The 15,256-nt window shown below is 38.6% G+C and overlaps 1 protein-coding gene across 1 annotated transcript in view; it reads left to right on the top strand.

Annotated features, from left to right (window-relative positions):
- ppm1j (protein phosphatase, Mg2+/Mn2+ dependent, 1J) overlaps positions 1-15,256 on the top strand; it is a 28,725-nt gene that overhangs the window by 8,363 nt on the left and 5,106 nt on the right. The window contains exons 2-4 of the mRNA XM_017697851.2: positions 9,638-9,755; positions 13,216-13,536; positions 14,945-15,057. Coding sequence (XP_017553340.1) covers positions 9,638-9,755; positions 13,216-13,536; positions 14,945-15,057 — 552 coding nt within the window. The remainder of the gene's footprint in view (positions 1-9,637; positions 9,756-13,215; positions 13,537-14,944; positions 15,058-15,256) is intronic.

Below are 15,256 nucleotides of genomic sequence, written 5' to 3'. Positions count from 1 at the left end.
GTAAATGCAATTAAATAGTGAATAAAATGTCTGTATTTATGTTATTGACATAGTGACCTGGGTTCTTATCGCCACCATTGTAAAGAAATCAAAAGTTGTTAAGTATCTCTACAACAGTCCATTTCACATCCGAACAAACTGATTGCCTTTGGTTACAACTCAACCCCTGACTTGGGCAGAGATTTTGAACAAACTGTGGAGTTCCCCTTTAACAGCTGAAGCTTGTGCAGTAGAGCTAAAGATAAAATCAGTCAGTGCAGGTTCTGCAATCCTAGATCTTGAGCTCAGCTGGTTCTTGACTGCAGAGATTGAACTGTGCAAAGTCTGTGGCCCACATTTGCTTTTAGATTCTGTAATTCAAGTTGAGTCTGAAGCTTGCATTCGCCAAGAAGACTAGACAAAGAAGCAGATGGGCAGATGAATGTGATGTTGACACATGATGTATTGACAGAGTCTAAAGACAGGCAAGAATGTGTGAAAGGAGCTCAGAGAGGGCTTCTAAAAATGGAGCAAACTAGCTGGAGGTGGAGGAGTGAATTCTGGGTGAGAGAACATGCTACTTGGTATGTGGTGTTAAGTGGGATAAGGACTTAATTAGCATTAACAGCACTTCATTTTTATTGTCACTTACCTGATATGCTGATCACACCACATGGTTCAGATTAGAAACAGAAAAGAATTTGAGGGCCATTAGAATGATGGCACGCTGCAAGTACCAGCCCTATTGTATTAATGGAGCACTCACTGTATGTCCTGCAGAGAGTTAGATCATTGATCTGAAATGTGATCCTTTCGTTAGGAGGGTACTGTCTAGTTCACAGGGCCTCCCTGCCTCTTCTGTTCTCCATACTGTCGACTTAGATTTCTGGCATAGTTCAGTGGCCAGCAGAACCAGGGAAGGCTCATGACACCACCACTGAGGATCCAACATTGTCTACAAATCTTTTGATCCCCTGCCTTCAGGAAAGCAGCCCAAAGTGAAATTCACATAAAAGAAGGTTCATAGGCCCACCGACCGGCTATAAATGATACAGCCAAAAGCAGAGACATAGTGTGTAGGGGACAGATGGTGGTTGGTGGTTGCTTTTGTGTTCCTCATTTAATAAGGTGCCCTGCCATTGCTTTGATTTTCATTCAGAATAAAGTAGAGTGATACCTTCGATTTTTAAATACAAGTGATTTCTTTTGTGACATAAATGTGTTTGCAGATGATAAGCATTCTGGAAAAAAGTGCAAAACATATAGTACTATGCACAATCCTAAAGTTTATTTAATTCCAGCAATGGCCATTAAGTACAGGGTATTCATTTTTCAGTGGCAGGAAACATATTTATCAAAAAATGTCCACTCTTTGCCTTTCTTACAGCTTCCAGCCTTTTAGACATTCTTGTAGTTTTCCTTCACTTACAAAGTTCCGTCTTAGAAGTTGGCTGCATTTTCTGATTCCTAAGCATTTCTGATTTCTGATTCTGATTCCAGCAATTGCAGAGATTTTGGAAAAAAAACAGTGAAATTCTCCTTTAACAGCTGATGCTTGTTCAGTAAGCTGAAGATAAAATCAATCAGTGCAAGTTCTGCAGTTCTAGATCTTGAGCTCAGCTGGCTCTTGACTGCAGAGATTGAACTGTACTTGCTTGTAGTTTTTCAAGGAGGTCTGCAGGGATATGTTTCTACACCTACAAAGTTCAGTCTGAGAAGTTGATTTTCTGATTCTTAAAGTCCAAGTCATTCCATTTACAAATTTAGACTCATCAGTCCACAATGGACAGAAGCACCTGTGGATTTTTTTTTCAGATCTGAAGCAAGAGTGGAGCTTTATTTTCTCAAAGATGAAACCCTTAAGTAGTGCTTATGTCATGGGGGTAGTTTAGGACAGGTGTTTGACATTCCAGTTTCTCTATCTTTTAATATTTTTTTTAAGCCAGCTTTGGAAACTCCTCTTTTTCACTTACAATTTTCCAATCATGTGGATTATATCTAATCTCCTCAACTTCCTTGGCCATTTTAGATGTGCATCAGAAAGAAATGTGCAAAGAAGCTAAGGTGTGTTTGGGTAGTTGCTTTTGTGAATGTTAGTGTCACCATTTTCTGGAAGAAGACAGCTATAACTTGTTAGTTTCAAGATTAAAAGGATGAGAGAGTTATAGTGGCATACTTAGTGATGGATGCTTCTGTGTGATTCAAATATTTCTGTGTGATTAAAAAAACTTTGATGTAATTAATAATAAAACAACAGTAATTCTGACCCCTTTGGGATCAATAAGGTACATATATATACAACCCCAATTCCAGGTAAGTTGGGACGTTGTGTAAAACATAAATAAAAACAGAATACGATGATTTGCAAATCCTTTTCAATCTATATTAAATTGAATACACTACAAAGACAAGATATTTCATGTTCAAACGGATAAACTTTGTTGTTTTTTGCAAATATTCACTCATTTTGAATTTGATGCCTGCAGGGGCAACAAAAGACTGGGAAAGTTGAGGAATACTAAAAAAAAAAACGCCTGTTTGAAACACTCCACAAGTGAACAGGTGAATGTCATGATTGGGTATAAAGGGAGCATCCCTGAAAGGCTCAGTCATTCACAAGCAAGGATGGGGCGAGGTTCACCACTTTGTGAACATCTTCGTGAGCAAATAGTCCAACAGTTTAAGAACAACGTTTCTCAACGTGCAATTGCAAAGAATTTAGGGATTTCATCATCTACAGTCCATAATATCAAAAGATTCAGAGAATCTGGTGAAATCTCTGCAAGTAAGCTGCAAGGCAGAAAACCAACATTGAATGCCCGTGACCTTCGATCCCTCAGGAGGCACTGTGTTAAAAACCGACATCATTCTGTAATGGATATTACCACATGGGCTCTGGAACACTTCAGAAAACCATTGTCAGTGAACACAGTTCGTCGCTCCATCTACAAGTGCAAGTTAAAACTCTGCCATGCAAAGCGAAAGCCATATATCAACAACGCCCAGAAACGCTGCCGGCTTGTCTGGGTCCGAGCTCATCTGAGATGGATTGACGCAAAGTGGAAAAGTGTCCTGTGGTCTGACGAGTCCACATTTCAGATCGTTTTTGGAAATCATGGACGTCGTGGTCTCCGGGCCAAAGAGGAAAAGGACTGTCCGGATTGTTATCAGCGTAAAGTTCAAAAGCCAGCATCTCTGATGGTATGGGGGTGTGTTAGTGCCCATGGCATGGTAACTTGCACATCTGTGAAGGCACCATTGATGCTGAAAGGTACATACAGGTTTTGGAGCAACATATGCTGCCATCCCAGCAACGTTTTTTTCAGGGAAGTCCTGCTTATTTCAGCAAGACAATGCCAAGCCACATTCTGCACGTGTTACAGAAGCGTGGCTTCATAGTAAAAGAGTGTGGGTACTAGACTGGCCTGCCTGCAGTCCAGACCTGTCTCCCATTGAAAATGTGTGGCACATTATGAAGCGCAAAATACGACAACAGAGACCCCGGACTGTTGAGCAACTGAAGTTGTACATCAAGCAAGAATGGGAAAGAATTCCTTCTACAAAGCTTCAACGATTAGTGTCCTCAGTTCCCAAACGCTTATGGAGTGTTGTTAAAAGCAAAAGTGATGTAACACAGCGGTAAACATGCCCCTGTCCCAACTTCTTTGGAACGTGTTGCAGGCATCAAATTCAAAATGAGTGAATATTTGCAAAAAACAACAAAGTTTATCTGTTTGAACATGAAATATCTTGTCTTTGTGGTGTATTCAAATGAATATAGGTGGAAAATTTGCAAATCTAGCTAGTGATCTATTTAACTAGGTGGGTCACCTTGTTCACTAGCAAAAAAATAAGTTTCTTAAAAGCATATAAAACTGTATGTTGATGTCTTTAGAACACGTGTGAAACTCAAGGCCCGCGGGCCAAATGTGGCCCGCTGTGTCATTTGATGTGGCCCGCAAGAGCTTAAAAAGATCTGATTGACTGCAATCTAGTGGCTTAATGCCGTCGCTTCACGGGTAACATAATCAGCATGAGTTGTGGGAAATGTAGTTTAAGGTCAATGCACGCTTTAGAATTAGTGACGGAATAATTAATAATTAAGTCTAAAAGCGTGTTACAGTGTGTACTCCTCAATGTGATTTTTTTCAACAAGTGGAATTAAGAAATAGCCACAAATATTGATCCCAAAATGTCCAGGAAAAGAAAAATTGATGCCGATGGAAGACAGTTTCAAGAGAGATGGGAAGGCGAATACATGTTTGTGCTTCAAGGAGAAAAACCGGTATGTCTTTTGTGTTATGAGGCGGTGGCAGTTGTCAAGGAGTACAATTTACATCGGCACTTTGATACCAAACACGGAGCTAAGTATGCCAAAGTTAGCCTTCAAGAAAAGCAACAAATTGTACAAGAATTAAAAGGCAAACTGCGATCGCAGCAGAATATGTTCACAAGAGCTACGGCCCAAAACGACGCAGCTGTGAAAGCTAGCTTTATTGTAGCTGAAGAAATCGCTCGCGCGTCTAGGTCTTTTTCAGAGGGTGCATTTTTGAAGCAGTGTATGCTGAAGGTCTGTGAGCAGGTAAATAAATAAACCCTGTTTATTACATATACTACTTTATATGTGTAGCAGTGTATTTAGTGTTTACACAGGTTTATATGTTTTTGCAGACAAATGTTTACTGTAATCAAACCATCTGTCATTAAGTGTATGTATGACCTCTGCAAGGATGTGTGCAGCCAACAGTTTTTTGTAAAATGCCACATCTGTTATACATGTTCTTAGCAGCTCACAGTTGTTGGTTGTATTGTTATTCTGCCCCTTTCAACTGTGACAAGGTTTTGAGTTAGTTAATGTCATAACTTGTGTTTGATGATATTTTTCTTTATTCACTTGGATAGTTTGATCGTTGATTGATGGAGTAATATGAGTTTCTTAATCTGACAAATTAACAGGATTTATGTTAACAGAGCAACAAGCAAACATATTTTTACATCTATGCAAATATTTGTAAGTTGAATAAGTAAATAAATTCAGAGTTATTTAACATTAAGGAGTACTTACATTTATTCTACATTACATTTGGTTACATTTAGTTACATTTATACTGTCTTACAGTTACATCTGGCCCTTTAAGGTCAACCATTATGTTGATGTGGCCCTCTGTGAAAATGAGTTTGACACCCCTGCTTTAGAATGAAAAGCTCTCTGGGATGGCAGTGCAGAGTCTATGAAACGAGCTGAGCAATAATATCTATGATATGGTAGCTAACCATTCAGAGACTCTTTCATTGCCTTTTAAAACACTGACAGCTGGCTGCGAAGTCATTTGAGGCAGGAAACTGTAGTTGTGAGTGTGTTGCCCTCTCTGGAAATTGACTTTTATGGGAGTGCGCTTAAAATGGTTTAGCTTTTTGTAAATTGACCAGGCTTGCAGTGGTTAGGTGTTATGCAGCTTTGTTTATACTTCTGTTGGTACGCTTCTGTTCCTACATAGGTAGCACAGAATGTCTTCCTAGTGATATGACTCATTCTGTTTGTGTGACCCATTTTCAATCAGCTGAATTCTATGTCTGGTCTTACCACAACTTCCTTCAGACAAACACACAACACTTCAAAGCCAAACTGTCTGCTTTCATTGCGCAGGTAAAAGTCGATAAATTAGGCCTTTGACATGGGCTGTGTTCTAAACAAAAATAATGATGTTGAAACGGAAACCTCAGGCTGCAGAAACAGTGTTAGTTGTAAAAAAGAGTTCTTGTGACTTCAGAAGAGGAACTCGTAGGGTAGGGGTAGAAGGGTTGGGCTTCCTCTTTCGAGTGCAGCTAGTGTATGGCTGACTGTAAGCCTTTTTGACAGCCTTGCTTTCATTCAAACCTAGTCTTTAATTCATTTCACAGTGATTTCTGTTCAGACTAGATATTTTGGAGATGGTTGACTGTAACCAGTGTTCATTGGAATCAGATGCTGTAAAACCTAAACGAATAGTTATGAAATCCCTGATCAGAAAGTGCAGAGTACTTACCTACTCTCAGTGATTGAAGACTTGGCTGAAGGAGCAAAGCACAGTTGATCTCAAAGTGCAAAGACCATGGGTAATTCCTCTGTGTCATCTGCCCTAATGTTTCATAGCTGTGTTCTTTGATGCCAACTGACCGCTTTCAACTGATTATGAAGGAGGGCTTTCTGTAATCCAGATTTTAGTGCTAGCTTTCAGTTCCCTTCATATTAAAGCAGAGCGGCCTACAATCAGTGCTTTAAAGTATAAATGGAAATTTTGTGATGTTACTGCTATAAAATTCTTATTTCTATGAATATTCTTCATTCATTTTATTTTGCCAAAATTTCATAGAAAGAATCTGCTAAAAAAATAATCAGTGCAACCCATTTGTGAAAGTGGTGTAGGTGAGATCTCATTGTACTGTACAAGAGATTAATCTCTTCTGAAAAATCTTGTGCTTTGGATTAAATATACTCCAATTCTGTCCTAGAAATCATATACTAAACACTCTCAGAGTGCTGTCAAGTATTTGAGATCAGGTTCTCTCTGTCTGTGTGGGTTTCATTACCAGCATTCATTTAGTATACTTTTACTTTCCAGCTGCTTTACAGAGAAGATTCAGGCAAACTAAGACATGTTTAGTTATACATGGTTTTATATATGTGTATATAATGTGTAATGTGTATATATATATATATATATATATATATATATATATATATATGGCCTTGGCCACTGCCCTATAGCTGTTTCAGGGTGTTAGCAATTTTCTTATAGCCTAGGCCATCTTTTCTCTTTCTCACATCCTCAGAGAGTTCTTCGCCATGAGGTGCCATGTTGAATATCCAGTGGCCAGTATGAGAGAATTGTACCCAAAACATCAAATTTAACAGCCCTGCTCCCCATTCACACCTGGAACCGTGTAACTCTAACAAGTCACATAATACCAGGGAGGGACACGACACAATTGGGCACAATTTGGACATGTTCACTGTGAGATGTACTCACTTTTATAGCCAGCTATTTAGACATTAAAGGCTGTGTGTTGAGTTATTTTCAGAGGACAGTAAATCTATACTGCTATACAAGCTGTACACAGATTGCTTTAAGTTATATCCAAGTTTCCTTTCTATAGTGTTGTCCCATGAAAAGATATAATAAAATTTGAGGGGTGTACTCACTTTTGTGAGATACTGTATATCACTGCTGTTGTCAGAAGAAAACCTCATATCTCCAAAATGGTAACTTTACAGGAGAAGGAAAAATATACGCTACTTTTAATGAAAGTCCATGGAACCAGAGTTTTTTCCAAACAGTTCTGGTTGTTTCTTTTGGTCCATTCTTCATGAAATTTAAACACAATGTAAAGAGTAACAGTTGTTTTCAAATTATGTCAAAAAACAGAAAAATGACAAAAATTTATATATATATATATATATATATATATATATATATATATATATATATACATACATATATATATATATATATATATATATATATGTGTGTGTGTGTGTGTGTGTGTGTGTGTGTGTGTATGTGTGTGTGTGTGTGTGTGTGTGTATGTGTGTGTGTGTGTGTATATGTATATATAAAACTATATGTTCAAAGGTATCCAGACATTAGTGCATTCAGTTACTTTAGAGGGTCATTCTGGCTTACAACAACCAAGATAGCAAGAGAATGGCAGGCCATTATCGGCCCACTGACGGCAAAGCTGGCAGCACACTGGCTTTTCACTCAGTGTTTTCCAGGAGGTGGTTAATCAGAGTATTAGACAAAATGCCACTTTTCATTGTTCATTCCACACTCACAGTCCAATTTACCCTTTCTTCCTTTATAAATATATAAACATTTTTAGCAACAACATTATAAGTAAAGCCGTATATACTGCCATGCATATAAATATACAGCAGTGAATAAATGTATTTATAAACAAATTATCACAGTGTCAGCAACAACACTGTCAACAAAATCATTTTATATTAGACCCTTTTTCTCTCAATACTTTGGAATATTTGTGCTGTTGTATTTTCAGGTTGTGAACATTTAAAATCTTTTTGAGATGATGAAAAACTAATTAGACCTTTTACACAGGACAATAATCTGGGTGGTCCAAGGGTGGGCCGGCAGTGACACGCAGTCATTGGGGTGTTTACCTTATCAAGACGTTTAACTTTTTTAATGCAGTATGCTGTAATGCAGGATTATACCCCTATTTTTTATTTTTGAATTTTCGTGTTTCCATTCATACATGGTCTGTCGCTACAATACCCAGCATACATTTCCCAAATACATCATACAATGTGAAACCGATCCTGAATGTTAGCCTAGCCACTGAGGCTGATAAAAATAACCAAGTCAGTATTAGTTTAACTCTTATCTCGGCTGTTGAACAAAATTGAAAAGAAAACAATGATTCTGTCTTTATTTAGCCCGAAAAAAAACATTTACCCTTTCAGCCCTAGAAAAGAAGGCACACTGAAGTATCTAGGTAAGCCAGGTAACTGCCTTACTGACTTTTTCTTTGTGCTTGTTGTCCTCCTCATCTGAAGAGTCTGTTTTGTAGTGTAAGTATTGATTTCTCTCCTTTGTAATGATCATCTGCTTCCTGGCAATAATGTTAGCTACAAAAAAGAAAAAAAATCTTTCAAAACGCTGAGTCCCCAAAAATCAAAGTTCTTCCCACTTTCAACATACATCATCAGAAGGGTGCTTTCCTAGTCTTTGCATGCAAAATTGGAAAATCTCCCTTTAAAGACGACTGCGGCACTGCTGTAGTATGTGGGAGGGTTTGATTATTCTTCTTTTTAGATGAAGTGTTCCTTTAAGATGAACCGATTACTGTAACAGCTGTTCAGTTCAGTTACACACAACTTGTATAATCTCCACAGAAAAGCATGGAGGAATGGAACACTCAGGAGCAGCAGCCACACCTGAGCCTAAAATCACTAGCTAGAGGGGTACAAGCGCCCCAAAGCAATGAAATCCTCACAGCATTGGGGGGGGGGGCACTACTACCACCCTGTGAGTCTAGTGATCTAAAAAATTAACAGTACAGCTAGAAACAGTAGTAGGTGCTTTCGTCCCTGAAGGTAACAGTATTTACTTTGGTAGATGTTCTCTAAGGAGAGAGTGAGTCGTGAAAGTATATACTATATCCTTGTGAAATCCAAAATCCTAATTAGCAATTGCTGCAGCTTGCAGGCCTGATTTTGGTCCTGCAACAGAGGCCTTTGAACAATAATAACTCTGCTCAGTTGCACCTATTACAACACATAATATGTATGATATCGTCTTTGTTAGTTAATTCAGAACCGGTCCCTGGAGCAGCCCTGGCCTACATTCAGGAATTCTTGACTGAGCCTTTAGCAAGGTTGCGTGAGGATAACTCCGAGTACAATCCAGTCAGTGTATTATGTACTGATAGAAATAATGTGAATAATGTCACTCCACTGAAGATCTCTCTCTCTCACTCTCTCTCTCTCTCTCTCCGTCTCTCTCTCTCTCTCTCTCTCTCTCTCTCTCTCTCTCTCTCTCTCTCTCTCTCTCTCTCTCTCTCTCTCTCTCTCTCTCCGTCTCTCTCTTTCTCTCTCTCTCTCTCTCTCTCTCTCTCTCTCTCTTTCTTTTTCTCTTTCTTTCTCTCTTTCTCCCAGGGTGATAAATGCAGGGAAGAGTATGCTGAATGAGGATCAGGCCTCATGCGAGGTGCTGTATGTGAAGAAGCTCAGTGGTAAACAACAGCGTGCCTCCATGCTATTAGAGGACACTGGGGTGAGTATGCTAGTGCTATACCAGCACACACACACACACACACACACACACACACACACACACACAGAAACCCACACCCACATAAACCCACAAACAGTTTCAGTTAGAATGCTGCACTGACGCTTAACCCTTGCATAAGTGTTTTGCTAAGCATTGATGATACCTGATATGGTTTCTTAGCAATCTAGCACCTACATCTAACACAAATCTAAAGTAATATTTTTTCTAAGGCTGGCTTCTTCATGATGAAACTTAAATGCAACTTGAGTAGTTTGAAACTGACATGTAGCAAAAGTGCACTTGAATTGCATAATGTAACACATCCTGCCACTCAGTTGAAACCCATTTACAAAATTCATGTAACAGCCAGTGACTATTTTGGAGAAGGTCTTGTTCCAACAGTGAAGGTTTGGTGAAGGTTTTGCTGCAACAGTGAGACTATAAATATGTTTTTGACTCTCTTCATTTTTTTCTTTTTGTGTATAACTGAGGAATTCTCAAATTACAGAAGTGCTGTATTATTTTATGTAATCAAATTTTAATGACATTTATAATGACAAGTCCAGCTCAATATGGTCCACATGTCAGCTCTTACATTACAAGTAAGAGGTGACACTCGGATATAATGTTTTCAAAGGCTTCTCTTATGGTGACACTCGGATGTTATGTTTTCAAAGGCTTCTCTTATGGTGACACTCGGATGTTATGTTTTCAAAGGCTTCTCTTATGGTGACACTCGGATGTTGTTGTTGTTTTTTTTCCCCCATAGCCTTCTTTTATCTTCTAAAATCTTTATCTGTGGGTTTTGCAACTTTCTGTATGAGTGCACAACAGACACACAATCCCCTGCATGAGTGCTGGTGAATAGTTTAAACTAGCCTCAGTGCAGATTTACATTATCTAGCTGGACTGAGAGCATCTGTTAAACATAGTCTTTTTTATTCTGCCTGTTGTGCACAATATCAGAAAGTTAGTCCAGACTCAGGTTCGGGTCTTTCGGTGCAGTTTATCACAGCCAATAATTAAATTGATTTCATGAGGATTTTATTGGAACTGATTTACATTTCCATCAAGTAACGGAACCAGAGCTCAGCTTCATTTGACGTTCAGCAATACCAAAGGTGTCAGAGCTCCGCCCAGATGTTCACCGGCTCAATTTAACCCCTGCTTGTATATTTTTGCCCTTGTTCATTAAAAAAAACTGCTGATTATATTGTGTCTAAATTTTATAACAAAGGGACCAGTCTAAATGGTCCAGATTGACTTAAAATGAAGTCATGTTACACTTACAAGACTTTTTTTTTTTGCTTCTCCTGCAAAATTATTTTTTTTAAAAAACAATAATTTATAATCATGTGCAGAGGTTTTTGCACCTCTGGTCAAATTACATATTGTTTTTCTGAAAATAAATTAACACATTCTGTGCACAGTTTACTGTTTATTTGATAAATTTCACACATAGGAAAAAATAAAATATAAAATGTGGCCGGTGCAAAAGATATGGCACTTTTTATAGTTTGTGTTGTATGGTTTTCCAGTATGTTAAACTCAGCAGATAAATAGTAATTATGCACTAAAATGTGCAGAAAAATGTCATATTCAATGTGTCTGTAGAGGGTGTATTAACTTATTTTCACTTAGAAAATCAACCAAACCATGTGGGGCTGTTCAAACATTTGTGTACAGCTGTATACTTTTATCATTGTTGTAGGCTTGTTGTCCTGCTTCTGAAAGTATCATATGACACAGGGAGGTGTTTGTCAGTTAGTATTCATGATCCATCATGATCCACTTTGTGTGTGTATATGTATGTGTGTGTGTGTGTGTGTTTTTGGAAGGACTTAGTGTTCAGGGCATGTATGCTTGTAGTAAACTCACATACCCTCCGACTCTGCCAACTTACACACACACACACACACACACACACACACACACACACACACACACACACATACAGTTTCATGCATCATGAATTTTTATTATAATTAGTATTATTATCGATTGGGGTTTCCCCTCAGATGTCCACACAATGACACTACTGACAGAACTATTAAGACTCTGACTGCTACTTTATCTTTCCAGTACTTTAAACCTCTTTATACATACATCCCACACACACACATAAGATCAGTCATAGAAGGTGACTCCTTATAATTGACTGATCAATACCCCCCACATTCAACCTGTCTGCTCTCTTCTCTTCCTGTACCTTCCCATATCTCCACTGTTGAATCAGTTACATAATTATCTTATCTGTTAGGGCAGTCTTCACCCTTTTGCTGCTAACTGATGGATAGAATACAGAGAGAGAATGGAAAGAATACAGGTAAGATGTTTCGTTGCTGTGGAGGTCACAGCTTTGTGGAGTTGGGTCTGCAGCCTTACAAACTTGCCTTCTGTCGTTCTCACAAACATGAGAAAGATTTTCTTAATCTCTTGATTTAATCCTGTCAACAGGCCACGTCAGGAAATTTGTGATTTGTGATCAAGTATTTGCCAGAGTCAGTGAGGGGGCAGGTCTAGTTAGTTGCCCCCTTGTGGTATTAAACATAGATAATGCTGCATGTTATACACACATTTTCTTTGGGTGTGCAATGTGCAGTTTACTTTGTTTTACTTTTGTTATTTGGAAAACAAATGTTTGATTCCCTCTTAAGCGATCTCTTTAATTCAGTGGATGTTCTTAACCTAAGCATTTATATTCTCCATGTTTTTACATACATTAAACATCTCATACATTTTACTGGGCTATCTGTCGTGTCCTTTGTAATTATTGTTTGTGATTTTGCACTATTGCAAACTTCTACTGCTCTGTCCTTTTTCATTGCAGGGTCCAAAAGTCTGACAGTACATTGAAAATCAGGATTTGTTTCATTTAAATCTGGAAATAAACAACAGAAAATTCTAGAAGTTTGAAAAAATAAAACCAATGAAGAAGAAATATTCAAGGCTCTGCACTTTTTCTGTTGTCACTATTCAACTTTAGGCAAATTTATAACATTGACCATGTTGAGGCCTTTGTACAAATAGGTCAGATCTGTTCCATCAACCATGTTTTGATCTACTACTCATCACAGGCTTTTACACTGGTGGAATCCATGCCAGTTAAAGCTAAACGGTGGACATAACAAATACTAAGAAATTCTGAAATTCATGTAAATATTTCAAACATTCTATGTGTCACTCAATTGTTATGCTGATATACATTTTATAACTTTGTAAAAAATATGAAAATAATGCAGAATACAAGCATTCTTACTGGGAGACCACACGTTGTGTTTCTGTAGTCTTGGTCACTTGTACTGTGTGGTCCAGTAAACAGGGACCTTGTATGTCGCATTAAGGTGATGTCGTTTTGTTCCAGTGTGTATATTATATATGGGTGGGATAAATATCCCTTCTTGACTCTTTATATATGAATTCTCCCTAATTCATCGCTCTCTTATTTTTGCCTCTCCAGGACACCACGGGTATCCCCATGCACTTCTGGGGTGTATTTGACGGTCATGCTGGCTCAGGAGCTGCCCTGATGGCCTCCAAACTTCTCCATCGTCTCATCCGTGACCGACTGTGTGAAGTGGCTCATCTCATAGAGAATCAAAGTAGCCCACCACCCATCTGCCTGGCTAAAAACGGCAGCCCCTACCAGGCTGACCAGAAGAAAGGAGCCTGTTTGGATGCAGAGGACCAGGATGCGTGTGCAGATCGATTCCACATGGAGAAGGTGGTCAGTCTGGAGAGCCTGGTGATGGGCATCATAGAGAATGCCTTCAAACAGATGGTGAGACCATGGGGCTCTGGGCAGTGAGATGTTTTACCCTAATATTTTATGCTATCCATTTCAGGCAAGCTTTATTTATCACTGTGTACATCTTTCTCACATTCTGCAGTCTAGTCCTTGGACAGTGACTTTTTTTTCTATAGTGCATTGAATTTTAAATGAAGCAGTGACTACAGGGATACAGTTTATTTGAAGATATTACATCTGTGTTAGGTGAACTGTGTATGAATCACAGGCCTTTTTGTAATGCTACCATTTAAGGGGACCAAAACTATTTGAATAAATGTTATCCCCAGTGATCACCAGAAGCTGAGTATCTTCCCTTTGCGAAGCCTGTCATGCAGGCATTTTAGTTCATATTTGCTTTGTGGAGGAGTCTTTTTGTCTTTTGTTCAGAAAGGGAAATGCTTGCTCAGTGAGGCTCTGGTCAGGTGATTGACCAGTCAAGAACATTTTACTTTTTGACCCAGAATATGTTCATCAGAACAGACAAGTGAACCAGTTGCACTGGAAGCCATAACTGTTCTGTGAAACATGGTGGCAAGTTCTTCATGCAGTTCTTCTTTACTCCACATTTTCCGCATTCCATCACTGTGGTACAGGTTAACTATTTATATAATGATTTGTTAAAAAGATACAAAAGGAAGTCTTTAGAAATGGGTCATTACTTTCTGGTCCTGGAGAGCTGGAGTCCAGCATGGTTTGGCGATTTCCCTGCTCAAAACCACATCAGTTGAAGCTGGTAATTAACTGATGAGTTGAAGCAGGTGTGTTTAAGCAGGAAAATCACCAAACTGTGCTGGACTCTGGCCCTTATGGCAGATAATCTGGCCTTTCTGTTCTTGAGGCTTACCATTGCTTCATATCTTATGGTAAACCCCCTGAGGTCATCTTGGTGTATTTGCCTCTTCATGATGAATTTTTGGTCATCTACTACCATGGCCTGCTAGTTTTCTTGCTCTTGCTGAGATCACAAGTGCATTGTCGCTTCTTGACATTGTACTAAACAGTTTGACACATTGGGGCACCAAATGTTGTAGCCATGTTTCTGATAGCCTTATTCTGATTTCTAGGTATCACATTTATTTGTTCTTGATGTTTAGAGACAAAAGCAGATTTATGATGCCATTGCCACATCTGGAGTCAACTCAAGACCTTTTGTTATCTCTGTTGTATATAAAATATAAAATAAAGTATATGTAGAAATGGGCCAGTTATTTCTGCATAGTTTACCAGTTATAGCTGTAAACGACCTTGAATTAAAGCTGACATTATGCACTATAACTTTTAGTCTTTTTTTATTCCAAATACATCATGCTGGATTACAGAGCCATGTTCAAATACCAGCTCCTGCACTGTGCCTTATGAGTCTAGGTGATATTTTTGTGTCTCTTCCTCCCTCACGCAGGATGACCTCATTGAGAAAGAGAAAGCATCTTACAGCATTTCCGGTGGATGTTGTGCCTTGACTGCTGTGCATTTAATGGGGAAACTCTATGTAGCAAATGCAGGAGACAGCAGGTAAGAGGACTATAATTATAATTTAATTAAAATTTTACACGTCTATCATTTTTAAAATGTCCCTCTTTTGGGTTTCTTTCAGTCTCTTGATGATTTTCATTGAGGGTTTTAATTGATTTCAGTGTTGATTCAGTCAAAATAAGTTTCTTAAACTAGTCTGAAATGAGCGCTTCTTCACACAGAAACAAAAGGATGCAGT

Source organism: Pygocentrus nattereri, chromosome 26 (genome assembly GCF_015220715.1).
Source record: "Pygocentrus nattereri isolate fPygNat1 chromosome 26, fPygNat1.pri, whole genome shotgun sequence".
NCBI lineage: Eukaryota > Metazoa > Chordata > Actinopteri > Characiformes > Serrasalmidae > Pygocentrus > Pygocentrus nattereri.
Note: the sequence above shows the minus strand (reverse complement) of the source record. Positions and strands in the feature narration are given on the sequence as shown.